The 15,578-nt window shown below is 42.2% G+C and overlaps 1 protein-coding gene across 2 annotated transcripts; it reads right to left on the minus strand.

The window, feature by feature from the left end:
* Positions 1-1,280: 1,280 nt before the first annotated feature.
* On the minus strand, positions 1,281-14,685 carry oma1 (OMA1 zinc metallopeptidase). Of its 2 annotated transcripts, XM_080769931.1 has the most exons (10): positions 14,540-14,685; positions 13,364-13,808; positions 11,965-12,193; positions 11,015-11,188; positions 10,449-10,556; positions 8,453-8,581; positions 7,783-7,857; positions 6,300-6,449; positions 3,079-3,925; positions 1,281-2,888 (listed from the first exon to the last, which is right to left on the minus strand). In XM_080769931.1, the coding sequence occupies exons 2-9, from the start codon at positions 13,756-13,758 to the stop codon at positions 3,605-3,607; spliced, it is 1,581 nt and encodes a 526-aa protein (XP_080626057.1). In that variant the 5' UTR covers positions 13,759-13,808; positions 14,540-14,685; the 3' UTR covers positions 1,281-2,888; positions 3,079-3,604. The 2 variants fall into 2 exon arrangements, with proteins under 2 accessions (XP_080626057.1, XP_080626058.1); XM_080769932.1 differs by lacking the exon at positions 1,281-2,888 and having other exon boundaries at positions 3,855-3,979.
* Positions 14,686-15,578: the final 893 nt, after the last annotated feature.

Raw genomic sequence — 15,578 nt, forward strand, 5'->3', positions numbered from 1 at the left:
AATGGAAGATACAATCAGAATTGTACCTTCCACTCGGACTCAGGCTTATTAACACGTCCAATCAGAAGTATTGATACAAAGCAGTCATAAACGCACTGAATCACTTACAAGTTACAATATGAATCACTCGAACACCTGTGTCCCTGTTCTGCAGGGAACCTTAGCCAACACTTGCAAATCTAAGGAAAATAAACCATGGTACAGTTGTAAGTTAACTCAGGTCCGTTTGACTAAGAATAGAGGGTTTAAGTTGTTTACCATTACCGCCCAAACTCCAAACAGAATCTGCTTCACAATTTACAAAATGTAAAGCCGTCCAATCGGAGTCAGTTACAAAGCCATGCAATCACAATTGCCAGTATGAAGGAATCTATTCAGAATCGCCATTAAGCCCCTCCAATTAAAATCTGCTACATAGCTATCCGGTAAGAACTGCTGTTAACTGTCCAATAAAACGCCATTACACAGCCACCCAATTGAGACTTATACTTATCCGAACTTGTCATTAAATGACACACACACACACACACACACACACACACACACACACACACACACACAGGGGACCCTATGTCTTTCTCTGAAAGTTGTGTTCTTACTTACTACACACTTTTAAACTGCTCAGTGGTTCATGACTCAACCCTCCTGTCCTGTGGTTAGGAAAGAGAACAAAATAATGTCAACTATCTTGCATTGAAAAACTGCCACCAGAAACAATTTACTATCCAAAAAGCCATTTATTGTGGTTGTCACTTTCAGAGCAGAGCACCATTCTGCTGACACAATACAGAATCAACATGATTACTTTCATAAAAGGCTCTGTCACTGTGGCAGCAGAGCTTGCGCAAAGAACAAGCCGTCTACACACAGTGGTTTTCAAACTTTTTCATGCCAAGGACCCCGCCCAAATTGACACATATTAGCACATGGACCACCATTTGAAAAGGGACCCCTAGAAATAATATTTATGTAAAAATATATATATTGATATTGTCTAAAATGTACCAAAATAGCAGCGGCACCTACGGTAGTTATGCAGATCTACATGTTCATTAGCCTGAGAGAGCCCCATGCTTTTCTGTGCATAGAGGGGCGGAACAAACTAACGCTGGAAACCCACGCCGACTTCCTATTGGTACACCCACCTATGAGCCCGCCTCCCCTCCCCTCGCTCCCCACTTTCACTCTCACTTTTCCTGCCTGGCTCGCTCTAGAATGAAGTAAAACAAAAAAAGTAATCATGGTCAAAAATCTCCCAAATCCACTTGAGCTGAACATTCAAGTAGCCTACCCGACAATGTATAAAGTCACCATACAAACTTTAATGAAGCAGTGGATGGATATCTCTTTTCATTTCCCGAAGTTAATATTTTGGACATAACTGGTTTATGCCTGTCAGCAGCGATATGCATCTTATGAAAGCAGGTATCCTTTAGATCAGTGGTTCCCAAGCTTGAGCGGTTTCCCCAGCAACATTTGCTGATATAGCATAACATTTCTATTTCATACTTTGGCCATTTGAAAATAGCCAATCTACAAGCTCACAAGGTCTAGCGGTGTTCACGCAGTGAGGTGGTAGATCTGCAATCTCCAAAATGTGTTAAAAATATCAAATCTTTAACTTTGAATCATTTTGAATATATTTTTAACTGACATGAAAAAGTTTGAGAACCACTGCTTTAAGAAACATATTTTGTATAACATGGTTATTATAGGAACCTCACACCGATTGAGAATGGCAAACGCATGCCACTATCTCCCCATGTAGCACTACTCCGAATGCATCCACCTTATCTCACCTGTAGCCTAGCAACAGCCACCAGCCGCTATTAGCATGAATGTAGTTTTGATTTTCTAATCGTAAATATGAATAATTAAAGTGGTATAACGGCGGTAATAGACTCAAGGTTGCGCTACGCCTTGAGATACGGGGACTGGTATGCTGAACTATGACCTACAACCACAGCACACTAATATCAGTATCTCACCATATAGCAGCACGGTCCTGCCTGTGTATTGCATTATCGCTTAACCCACTTAAGCCCTATATTTACTTTGTTGCACAACAAATAGCGACAATGACATACTGTACGTACAAGCTTGTAGATCTGCCATTATTCCCATAACGCGTTTATTTTTAACACATTTAAAACTTTCCATTCAAGCCCATGTTCCCCTATAATGGCATGGGCATCATGTTTAAAATAATCACATCAGATCATTCTAAATCAGGGGTTTTCAAAAAAAATCAGGCCAAGGGCTCCTTATTTGAAATGTCACTAGACTAGAGGATCGCAGACAGAGATGAAACAGGGACGGGACCCCCACTATATTGTATAGAAAAGTGTTGCAGATTAAACCTTTTCATAGGTAGCTTTATGGACTTGTTTGACAGCGCTGTCATCAGTGTCGTGTCAATTCATTTTCACGTTTGTTACACATATTAAAGTATATTTTCAGACATTTAACCAATTCACTGTCAATACTTGCTAGACTTGACCTTTGGCTCTGGACGTTGGCAGTTTTTTTTCCCCCTCTACACCAAACTTTTGACAAACATACCTTATCTACAAGCTCACAACGCTGTGAGCTTGTAGATCAACACACATGTACAGTAGTCCCCCTAGTTCATCTCTGTCATGTGGAAACCTCATGTCCAAAACTGTTACTTTTCAGGATTAAGATTCAAAGGCAAAAGAAAGGGAATAACTAAACCATAGATTGAATGTGTCTTAAAAGTGGAAGTCAGAGTTACAGTATACAGTATGTCCTTCTGATTGTCATTGAGAACTGATCACATGGTGTAAAGTAAATGTACAATTTTGAGGTAATTTTTACATTAGTGTTACTCCACTACATCTTACATAGAGCAAATATTGTACTTTTTACTTCACTCAAATTATTTGAAACATTTAGTTACTAGTTACTTGGTAGATTTAGAAAAAAAACATACATTAAGCACTTCCGCAAATCAGCACAATATTTTGGCTATTTGAAAATAGCAGGATTTATTTGAAAATAGCAGATCTACAAGCACACAACGCTTGTAGATCTGCTATTTTCAAATGATTTCTATACATTCTGCATAATGAGTACTTTAAGTATGTTTTGATGACAATACTTTTGTACTTTTACTGAATAGCAGACTCTTACTTAACAGAGTAACAGAGTATTTCTATATTGTGGTGTATTGATACTTTTACTCAAGTCATTGATCGAAGTGCTTACGCTTGTCTTTTAATGAAGAATGTATGCTAATGTAGCAATGTATGGAATCTTCACTAATGAATCCGGCATGTCCCCATTTGAGGTTGTCTAATTATCAACATGTGGCTTCTTTGTATTCACTCGGCAACCAACAGCAAGTGCCTCATCTCACACACACCCACACGTACCCCACACACACACACAGCAGTCAGTCGTCAGTAGTCGTATTGCAGCAGACTTGACATGTAACGGAAACAGACTTCTTTCCATCAGTCAGAATCACAACTAACATACTAACGGTGGTTCTCAAAGTGTTTCACGTCAAGGACCCCCAAACTACGGTAATATGTATTTAGCCACGGACCCCCGACAGCGTCGACATCAGTCACCCAGTCAGTCAGCAGCTGGATGCATCTGGAGGATCCAAGACCACCGTGAGGCAGGGCTGAGCACACTGTGAGGAGGTCTGTCCTCCCCCAGCACAGGGGATGGGGCTTGGGCTTACTAGGGCCTGAGGTGTGGCTGCTGCCGGGTCCACAGCCCCCAGGCCGTGGACAGCAAGTCGCCCGGGGTGGGTGTTGTTGTCAGTCCCCGTGTCCCCCTCCCTCTCGTGGCCCTTAGCGTTCTCCAGCAATAGGCGGACACTCTCGGCGAAGACAGCGCGGGGGTCTGTCGCAGGGAGAGCAGGACAGCCACAGCTCTCCCTCAACTCCAGAGCCTACAGACGACAGCGATTACAGATGAGAAGACCGAGGCCAAGAAACAGAGTGCACTGGGGATGATGATGAGAGACAGAGAAAGATGGATATAATCTCACAGCAGTCATGAGGACTAGCAGGCACTCACAGCTCAACTTCTTACACAGACACGCACATCTATCAAAAAAATAGTCCAAAAAGGTACTCCTTCACACTCCCTCAACTCGCATCCCACTTCCACAATCCTCCATGAGTACTTTGCAGGATTGCGAGTGTAATCTAAAGGAGCCCGAGTGTCCTTCTGCTTCAGCTAAAGCCAGGTACGGCAGATATATAACCTATAGAGCAGACAGCAGATCTACAAGCTTACCACATGCTGCGATGCATTGTGAGCTCGAAGATCTGCTGCAGGTCGTATAAACCAAGTATAAATGGCACTTATGAAGGAATGGATCGATTCGTTACCATGTTGGGTGTGACACCAGTACCACCCGTTTTCCCCGCGGGCACGGGGCACACACACGCACATAAAGATATAAACATTGCACACATGCAATATACTAGACTGATGGATCCCTTAACAGCAGTCATCCCCACTTCATTGCCTGTGGCCACAGCCCGTCGGCCTCTTCAATGACGGCTACTGGAGGTTAATCTGCCACGTAGGGATTCAATAGGAGACATACAGACAGCACACGTGCGTGCACGCACGCACACGCACGCACACACCCGCACCTGATGGACAATTAGTGGCTTACCCATCTGTTCCTATGTCCTGCTCTGACTCACTGATGGCGAGAGCAGAATGCTGTTCCAACAGTTCTACTCATACTCAAGGTTAAACACACACACACACACACACACACACACACACACACAAACACCACTTATCCTGTTATATCTCCCTACCTTGCATTCTCACATAAACACGCACATGCACGCAGACTCTTAATATATTATGATCAAAGTTGACTTTACAGTGATGTTCTCAATGTAGTGAGTTCACAGGTCCCACAGGTGGATTTTGAGTGGGTAGGGAAGTTTAGCGGGTCCCCAATACAACAGCTGTCTTTTGACAATTGGAGCATTTAACTGGTGTTTGATGTCATACTATTATATATTATGTTATGTTAATAGGGAAAATGTACTTAAATTGCCAAAAGCCAACATTATACAAATGTCACATCATCATGACTGACTTTGGGAGAGACTTTACATGACAAGCATGATTGGCAATCACTGACCATAGCTATGCATTTTCCTGTTATTTCTTATCATTTCATAAATACAAGTGTCTATTATGCTCGAGTAAGTCAACAGTGGCTTGTCATTATACATATTATTCATCAAAACCATTACAGTAGTAACAGTACCAGTACCATTACAAGTCAACTTCACCCTTGTTTTTATTGCAATCTGATATGGAAGTCTGCCAACCGAAGTCAGAAGCGTACTTGTATATGTGCATGTGAGCTGAAGGCCCACGAGGGAGGGATGGAGGGAGGGGTGGATGGATGGATATGTATGTACATACAACATGGCATAATAGACACTGTATATTTGCCTGTACAATTCCTAGTGTTGGAAAACAGCTGGCATCTTTACACACTCAATCCATACAGAGCTGCACTTTATTTCGCTCTCAATTGCGTTTGTGTGCGTGCGCACGTATATGAAATACAAGTGTACTCTGTCCATAGCGCTATTGGACCAAGCAAATGTGTGCCCTGTGACTGTGCATTCACGTGTGTATGTGTGTGTGTGTGTGTGTGTGTGTGTGTGTGTGTGTGTGTGTGTGTGTGTGTGTGTGTGTGAAAATGTAATGTAGTATTATCATTCTAAGCTGTTGCTGCTCTAACGTACATACAGCCAACCAATTGAAGAAATCACAGATTGAGGCTTTGACCTTTTGCTTATATGACATTTCTGGCCCTCCTCCCAGCGACTGGATGGATTATGACAGCTGCACTGTCCATTCGTTCGGCAGCCACGCTCTAGGCGCTGGAACTGCCGGTAACAGCTACCGTGGCGCTGCCGGGAGAAGGGGCGCCATCTGCCGGGGAAACTGGGGGGATTATGACACTGTGCGTTGGTCTGACATGTGTTGCATCGTGCTTGTGGTTAGGGTTAAGGTAAATGTTTGGGGTTTGAGTGTCGGACTGATGCCGGCGAGAAACACTGTCGCTCGCCACGGGTGTTCTGCGGCTGATGCCATGCGTTGCGCGTGCTTGCGGTTAGGGTTAGGTTTAGGGTTTGGGGTAGAGTGTTGGACGGTATGATGCCATCGAGAAACACTACCGGCCTGCCGCGGCTGATGCCGTTTCCAGAAAATGCACTCGCTCTCTCTTTCCAAATGACCCTGAGTGTGTAGTTGTGTACAGTACAGTACAGTACCTTGGGCACAAGGCGGTCCAGCTGTGTGACTCTGTTCCTGTGTGAGGGGTGTGTGGACAGCCACTCTGGGATGGTGGGCTCTCCACTCAGCTTGTCTGAGAGCTCGATCTGCTGCCAGAACACTGGGCCTGCTCGCACGTCAGCGCACGCCTATGGAGGGCACACACACATACACAGCTTGTAGATCAGTTATTTTCATTTTTTAAAATAAAAATGTAAATAGATCTGCTATTTTCACTACTTTGGCCGACACTGTTGTATGAGACACATACTTCCCACAGATTACACACACCCAAAGTGAGTTTGAAAACATGACCAACGACAAAAAATACAACAATGTGCAAACACAGCAGCAAGGTTTTTGAACTGCTGCGATAAAAGGAGGTTAGCCAATGGACACAACCATTACTACTATCTGTACCAAGTAGACCGTTAGACCTGCTGCACATGTAAACACAGCTGCTACCTTTAAACAAATCTTAAATCTGAGGATGTTTTGTATACTATTTAAATAGTCTTGAGAAAAGAAATGCTAGATTTGTCCCAAAGTGACTGCAAAAGATTACTGCTATTTGTTTCAAAACAATTTGTATACACCGTTTACATAATGCTGTACCCCCTCCAACGGCGATACGACTTCTTGGCTGATGTCCAAACTGCCTGTGTAGCCCTACACGGATGAATGAACAAATCCCCTCCAACTAATACTTCGCCAATTTAATCAGTTTTTCTAATATTTTGACACTTGCTTTGGCAATGTAAACATATGTTTTCTCATGCCAATAAGGCTTATTTGAATTGAAGTAGAGCAGTGATTTATGAGAACTATGGATACAAGGTTTCTACTTGACAGCAACTATATGTACAATTGTGTGTACCAGCACACATGCACACCCACATTGTGAACTCCTATTCCATGCAGAGCAGAAGCCCTTTACTTCACTGACAATTCCTGAGTGTTCTTTTGTCTACAGGCCACTAGTGCACCCTAGTGGCTTGTAGAAAAACTACAGTTTTGAGATTCAATCTCAAACTCCCAAACCCTGTAGTCTGCTTTATTTTGAGACACCCAGAATTTGAGGAATATTCTGTTGCTGCTCGTCACTTCAGGACTTGCACATCTTAATACAACTTGTCTATGCTTCTTTATTGACTGTACGTGTAGGCATATGATGTACTTTCTCTTCTGTTGTTTAACAGTTTATGGTGGTGTGGTGGTTTGTAGGTGGGGTGGGTGGGAGAGGGTGAGCAAGCCATCTGTGTATGAATGTGTCTGTATACTTGTACAGTATGCATATATGTCTGTTGTTCATGTTTTATGCTTATGGGACCCCTTTGGAAATGAGGGGTTATCCCTTCAATACAAATCTGTGATTCCCCACCCAGCAGTCCCCAAAATGAGAACCCTCAGCACTATGAGATCATATTATGCAACACTGATGATCCTGAGATGGTGATGCTGGTGGTGATGTTGTTAGGATACCTTAGCAGCTAGCTGTAATCCAACTTGGTCAGCTTCAGACTCCAGCTTCCTGCTATAAGGACGACTGAACATCAACTGAACCGAGGAGAGAGGGAGACAGAGGATGTGGTGAGAGGGAGGTGAGCATATACAGTATACGTACAAGTTAAACCTTAGGACGTGTTTTCTTGTCTTATTGTTTTTATGTTGATGTTGGTAATGCTGCTATAGTAATTCTTCGTGAGTCTTTTTCTTGTCTTACTATCTTAGCTTGATTATTGTTGTTGACGTTACACAGCATTGCAGATGTTACCACACTTGCATTTTGCTGCTTGTAGCTGTATGAGTAATGAGTGACATTGCACATTGCAATTCAACAAACCTTGTTGAATTGCAATGTGCAAAAACAACAATATATATATATATATATATATATATATATATATATATATATATATAGTGATAAGAAAATAATATCCAGCACTCTGAAGTCCTTCTGGTAGTTCTTATTCATGGAATACACAGACAGCATACATAGACGCAAAAAGGACTATGAGTGCTGGCTATTATTTTCTTATTGCGAATCTTTGCAAACTGCATTATACGGACCAAGTGGGCTCGTTTTTCTTTTCTATTTTATATGTCTGTGTGTGCGTGTGGCGTGTTCGTGCGTGCAGTGAGTGTGTCCCACCTCGACCAGTTTGTTCTGGATCCAGTGTCCCAGCACGGCCAAGCTGTCCCGAGGACAGACAGCCCAGATGGTGGTCAACAGGATGACAGACAGGAAGTCCACCATGTGAGACAGGCTGGCCTGTTCTGCCTGGATTGTGTGTGTGTGGGGGGGGGGAATATATATTTAGAGATGCACCAATTTTCATGATTTTTCTAAAATAGCAGATCTACATAGCGCGGCACGAAGTGATGGGCCATCACTTGTAGATCTGCAATGTTTGAATAGCCAAGTATAGCAAAATAGTTAAAATCTAAAATGTAGAGGGAGAGAAGATGTATATTTAAAAAGAGGGAAATCTTTATATTTAATTTCGTTATATTATTAGGTAAATTAATGCCCTACTTCATCATCGTTATACAAGGTCATTTTTTTTAGCAAGGTTTGATGCCTGGCTCCCACTGGTTTGGCCATTGGTTTGTGAATATATCATGGTGAATGTTGTACAAGTATGCAAGAACTTTGGATAAAGGCACTGTATAAATGCACCATAATTACGAGAGAGGCAAGACGTTTCTTTTGTAGATGTGAAACAGGGGCAGGCAGAGGCAGAAGGAACATATTGATTGTTCCCATTTATTGCAGCAGAACTTTTTAATGGCGAAACATAGATTTGGGAGCTTTTAAACAAGCAATCCAATAGAGCTAACCTACTGGGTCCTATGCTGGTCCAATCCAATAGAGCTAACCTACTGGGTCCTATGCAGGCCATCAATGCTTATTCCCAATCCAATAGAGCTAACCTACTGGGTCCTATGCAGGCCATCAATGCTTATTCCCTTCGTCTAATGAAAATCCTCCTCCACATTATCTTCAGAGGATGTTTTTTTAAACTCTCAAATAACCCCAAAACTTAATTAGACTCTTAAACACTTTCTCAGCACAAGATAAATTTGTATAGCTGGTGTAAAAAAAAAACAATAATAATAACTGCAATCTGATTAGTGAATGGATAAAGGGAGCAGAGTGCCATGGGTCAGCCACGTTACTTACAGCCATAGCAGAGGATTAGAGGGGATGTCTGTCCGCCCACATTTTACTGCAATATAATAATGTAATGCCAACTATTACCAAAGATCTTAAGACAGTTAATTTATCTCCTGCAAATCACACTATGAAACATTTTTGACCGTTTAAAAAAGATAAAACAAAGTTCCTACTAATGACCCTTAAAATAACCTCAAGTTTACTACGTACAAGCATTCACTACAGCTGCTATTTTCAACAACAACAACAACCATCACGCTTGTGCACATCCGGCCAGTTTCAAAGAGCTCTCTCCATTTATGTGACATAGTCCTCAGCGTAGGACTGTAAACATTTGGGGCAGATTTTGCATTCTCATCCAGCAGAACATGAAAGCACAGTCATTTGGCTTCAGAAGGCTTTGGTTATGCTGCATGGATGGTCATTTTCTTCTCTTTTTGGAACTCTAAGACATGGACATCATGTTATTTTGGAGAATATTGCTATGAAGCTTTGCTGGCAAGCTCCTTGCTTGTGGTGATTAAAATGTCTGCTTTTCTAGCAGAGACAGACAGCGGAGAGTGGATATGGAGGTGGGTTAATACTGGCATATCTAGACTCTAGAGACAGACCAAAAATCCAGTAAGTATACCACCTACATACTATCTTCATTAATTCTAATTACTCTTCTCACCCTGCTGGTGATGATAGCTCGCCTCTCAAAAAGCCAAGGAAAGCCTTTAACAGTTTGATATCGTCTCTGTCGGGTGGAAACTGTTCTTAGGGTGCCCCGGGCCAGACACAGGCTCGGAGGGACCATTGGAGGCACAGGGCCGTACTTTTGTGTGATACTGTAGTATGATCAGGTAGGGCATTAATTTACCAAAAAACATATTTATATTCAAATATGCAGATAAGAGGTTTCTGCCAGACAATGTATGATTCAGCCATGGAAACCATGGCACACAGGCGTGGGTGCGTTTGTACTCACAGCGTGACCCATGATTGCGTGAGCCATCTCGTGTCCCAGGAGGATGGCGAGCTGGTGAACGTCTGCCACTGCTTCCAGCATCCCCGTAAACACAAACACCTTCCCATTCTATAGAGAAGACAGGAGAAGCACACCCAGGCTGGGTCTAATAGCATTCCAGATCAGGATAAGGCAGAGACCAAAAATAATAAAATAGGTCGTTAAGAACCCTACTTTGCCAAGGGAGCCAATGACACGTGCTGTATTGCCATGCATACCATTCAATTCAACTTTTGAAAAACGATTTTTGCACGAAACACCCATGGATTGACTTACTTCCTCTTCCTTGTATGGGTTTTTTATTATAGTGTCCTGCACCACAAGATGGGCAGCCCGCACGGGCTTACAAAACACTCACAAAATAGACATATACCAAGATACACCACAAAAAGAATACTGAATCAGTTATGGAGAGTCATTCTCCAATGCAACTGACATTCCTTCTCTATGAATTAAAAAGCCACTTAGGACAAGATATCTCTCTCCCATTATATAGAAATATGATAACAAATGCATCTCTGACTCACAGGCAGGACAAAGGCATTGCGGGTGGGATCCTGAACTACGTGGACGCTCCAGGGAACGGAGGCCACTTCAGGGATCTCCTTGTTCCTCTCAGACAGGTGGCTAACCAGCCGCTCCACTACCTGGTGACGGGGGTCTGTCTGCGGAAGCAGGCGCTCCTCGTATTCCTCCATGTACTGAAACATACACCATAATATGTGTTACCACTCGTGCAACCTGGGGGAACCCATATTGTTAGAATATATACATATTATTTATTTATTTTCCAATGTATTGAATAATCTGTCTTGATAGAACACCAGCATGATAACATAGAATATAAGTAAAAGCCACAAATGGAAGAAAATGTGGCCAACCATCACCCTTCGTCCATCTGTCCAGTCCACAAATGCATCATTTATGCCATGAAAACAACAGATCCCCAAGATCACATCTGTGACACATTGTGAAAGATTGTGAGCTTGTGGATTATTTTCAGTGCACGACACAGTCATACAATCATACAAAAAAAACAGCAAAAGTAGCGGATATACAAGCACAAAAGGGTCAAAACGCAGTGCGAAGTGATGCATTTTGAGCTTGCAGATTTGCTACTTTTGCTGTAGTATGATCAAGTAGCATTAACTTATGAAAAAACACCAAACGTTAAAGAAAGGAGACGAGGTTTCCGCCTGACAGCGACGGTGTATTCTAGCCAAGAGAAAGACATGCTGGCCTCTATGGAACTGGCAAGTGAATACTAATAATTTGAGGACTTTATCCATCATCTCTTTTCTTTTGGTGTATGGATTGTTGTCTTTCATAAGCTCTTTTAATGTTTGCTTTCTTCTCCCTTTCTGAAAAAACATCAAAATGACAGAACTTGGTCTTCATTACACCTGTTAAACCAGTGACGTCATTGTGACAGTAAAGTTGACTCTTGGTCCTCTCTAAAAACAACTCCTCTTCTTACCGCCTTTGACGTCAGTCCAGCCAGCTCCATGTAATTCTCTCTGCTGAACACCAGGAGGCGCATGCGTCCTGTCAGCGGGGACTCGTCCAGGTGGGTGAGGCAGAACAGAGCGAGGATCAGTAGAAGCAGCGAGCCGGCAGCCACCAGGTGCCATCGACGCCGCCAGGCCGCCTCGCGCAGAAGCTGCCGCTTGTTGGGCGGTAGGGCTGCCCACCACTTCCTGATGCTCCTGTTGGCAGTAGGCAGAGAAGAAAAACACTGTATCAAAAATCTTTCTCGTAAAACTAGCAGCCTACTTGATGATAGTACACACATAAAAGCATCAAAACTAGCAGATCCACATTGCTACATTTGATGGTTTTGAATTTGAATCCTGAAAAGTAACACTTTGACATAATGAGGTTTGGTTTCCACCTAGCAGAGATCATAATGGTTTCAGCACTGTGGGGCCTCCCTAGATGTTGGGCAAGAGAGACCACAGATTTCAACACATTTGAAAGGGCCTTGCTTGCCAGTGTCGGGAGATTTTCTTGCCTCTCCTTTGTGGTTTGTGGGTGTCAAAATCTAAATCTAAATACTTGTGTAAAGAGGTTGTCTAGTTGCATCGCGAAACAAACTGTCTAATATTGTTACTATTCAACAGATGTGGCCTTGTGTTGCTCTGCACAATGTGAGTTTATCATTATGAAGGATAAGCAATTTGGTTAGTTACTTCTAATATTATGCAGCTATATAATAAGTTACCCACAACATTCATCCACAACATATTATTTGTTACTCATACTTATTATCACAGAACTGCCAAATATCTCTATGAATGGCCATTGAACAGTGAGGGAAAAAAAGGTTACAGGAGCGCTACTGGTATCACTCACCGGTGCTCATGGAAGGGAATAATGTTCAATAGAGAAAATATGCCAAAAGGGCATAAAAACAAATCCAGGTCCAGGTGGATTTTCTAGATAAAAGTCCAGACATTAAGAAACACCAACATGTGTCGGCTTGCGACACCTTCTTCAGTGTGTGAAGTGTCACACCCAAAGAAGGCATATTATTTTTCTCTCTAGAATATTATGGGCAGTTGTGCTCAATAGAAACATGAGTGTGGCCTTCATATACTATGGTCGGATGGTCCGAAAATGTACAGAACACATTCAGAACTTTCTACAGAATTTTTAGTGACCACTAACCCTATTGTTTTTACATTGTCTGCAGACAGCCATTGTCAGCTGTTACACTTTGTTGTGTTATCTTGTATTGCTAAAAAAGCAAAACCTTTAAACTCATGGAATGTGGTACATACAGAATATTGTCTTTATGTAACATCATATTATAAGTGTAGTGTACTACTATACACTATGGTGTAATAGTAGTACACAGTTGCACGTGCCTTAATTACCTTCCAAGTATTACAGCCACGATCTTCTGCAGTGGTTTAAGCACCAACCATATTAGGGGTACAGGAATAGCCCTCAGTGGGCCTGACGTGTGGAACTGATATCCACACTGTGTTGGAAGAGGGCAACAGGGCCTCAATGGAAAGAACACTGTCCGCAAAGTCTTATCAGAGAACAAACGTCCTCGACATGGACTGTTTGAGGAGTAAAGTTCAATAACATTCGCAGTTCTTTGACAGCTTATCCTAGGCAGTTCTTTTGAAGACAAGATCAGTCGTGTCTTCAGAGCCTGACCTCCTGCTTTATTCCCCGGGAAGCTTGGTGGTGTCAGCTGTGTTGAAAGAAGAGTACTACAGAAGCGTCTGCTCCTGATCAGACGAGCACAGAGCAGTTCCATTGTTAAGATGAAAACTTGTTCAAGGTTGTCCACGTACTGTAGTCATTGATCTAAAAAAGAAATGCATACATACCTTGAGAAGAATGCAAAACATCCTGAACTTTCAGTATATTTGTTAATAAGCCATTAAAACCAGGAAAGTATCTATAGTGTCGATTTTGGCCATATTTTATACATTGGCTATTAAAAAGAATTAGGCAGGGTTAGAGGTCAAATACATTACATATCATTTGGGGGGTCCTTGACCTGAATAGGTTTGAGAATAACTGCTATATATAACAACATAAGTTTATCAGAAAACTGTTTAGGGTTTAGAAGACATCAGGTCTTAATGGGTTAAGCAATACAGTACAACACGATCACAGGTGTCAAAGTGGAATCATAGTAAATGGTAGCCATTTGTACATTTGCATTTATCATAAATACGAAAGTAAAAGTCAGACTCGATAATACAATCGAATGGTTCATTTGGTTGATGGTAAAACTTAGTGATGAACCCTCTTCAAGAATGTATGACAATGTAGGTCACTCACACCTTCTGTGCTGCCTCAAGCATGAACGGAATGGTTTTATCATTATTTACTATTACTCTATAAGTCTATACATTCTATATTTTAATCTCAATATAAGACAAGATGTATTGCTAATAATGCTGTATTAACGTTCGACGGGTCTATTAAATCAATGCCCTTGCTACCACGCTAGTAAGTTACCGTCAATGATGTAAGTTTTTTGTAGCAGGTGACTGACAGGTGTAACAGCAATGTTAGGTTAAAATCACCTTTGTATTCTAGAGCTTGCTTTAAGATAGACGCCGAGCTGCCTTTGCCATGATGACACCAGTCCATGACGTCCGTTATAAACTTTAAAACACAACTGTGAGCGTTTGCTTCATGGTTTGCTGCTGCAACTTATCAAAAAAAATCACAACACTGAACCTGAACACACCAGAGCGCCCGTGTTCACTGAATTTCAATCCCTCGGAAACAACACCAAAACCAACAAAGGTTCCGAGGCAACAGGGCAACGCTGGCGTGGAGTCAATCTAAGCTAAAAAAAGGTGCGTGACCCAAAATAAATTGCAAAAGTAATCGTTCAAGGTTTTTATGGTCCATAGGTTCATCCAAATAACATATTAAAAATAGAGTATTATATAAACTGTGGATCATGGTAAATTCAGGGGTTGAAAGTTGGAGTAGCCTACCATTAAAAATCACACCCGTGTGAAGTGAGTGGTGCAACTCTGTGTGGTCCCTGTGGTCCCCCGGAACGTGCCCAGGAGCAGCGTATATGATCTGTGGTGCGCTTGCTATAAGCCTACACTCTCAATTAGGTTAATTTCACTGATGTGTATAGGCCTACAACCTTTATTCAAATAGTTTAATTTGTATTGGAGTGTGAAGCTTGAACAATAGGTTAATTGCGGATCGCTACAGATAAACTGTGGATATTAACCTACCAATAAAGGACCCAGGCCAAATGCCATTGCGCAGTAGCCTACACCAACAAGTCTATGCGTGGCATGTGAAACTATATCGTGCTGTATTTTGCTTTCCATTTCATGTGGTCATGGTCATGTGAGGGGAGAGAGAGAGTGAGAGAGAGAGGGTGCAGAGAGAGAGGTGTGAATGGAATCATCGTGCGTGCGCATATATGGCACATCTCTCTCATGTTTAGATAATTGTCACGGAAGCCGTGGATATACACGGCTTGTCAAGCCGTGGATCTATACAAGCTCCAAGTGTTGCGTCCACATGCAGCGCGTTCAGGGGTTTTGTGTTTGTAGCCTATTTGTGCCCATGGGGTTTTGTGTGTGTGTG

Source organism: Protomyctophum bolini (assembly GCF_963924005.1).
Source record: "Protomyctophum bolini genome assembly, chromosome: 8".
Taxonomy (NCBI): domain Eukaryota; kingdom Metazoa; phylum Chordata; class Actinopteri; order Myctophiformes; family Myctophidae; genus Protomyctophum; species Protomyctophum bolini.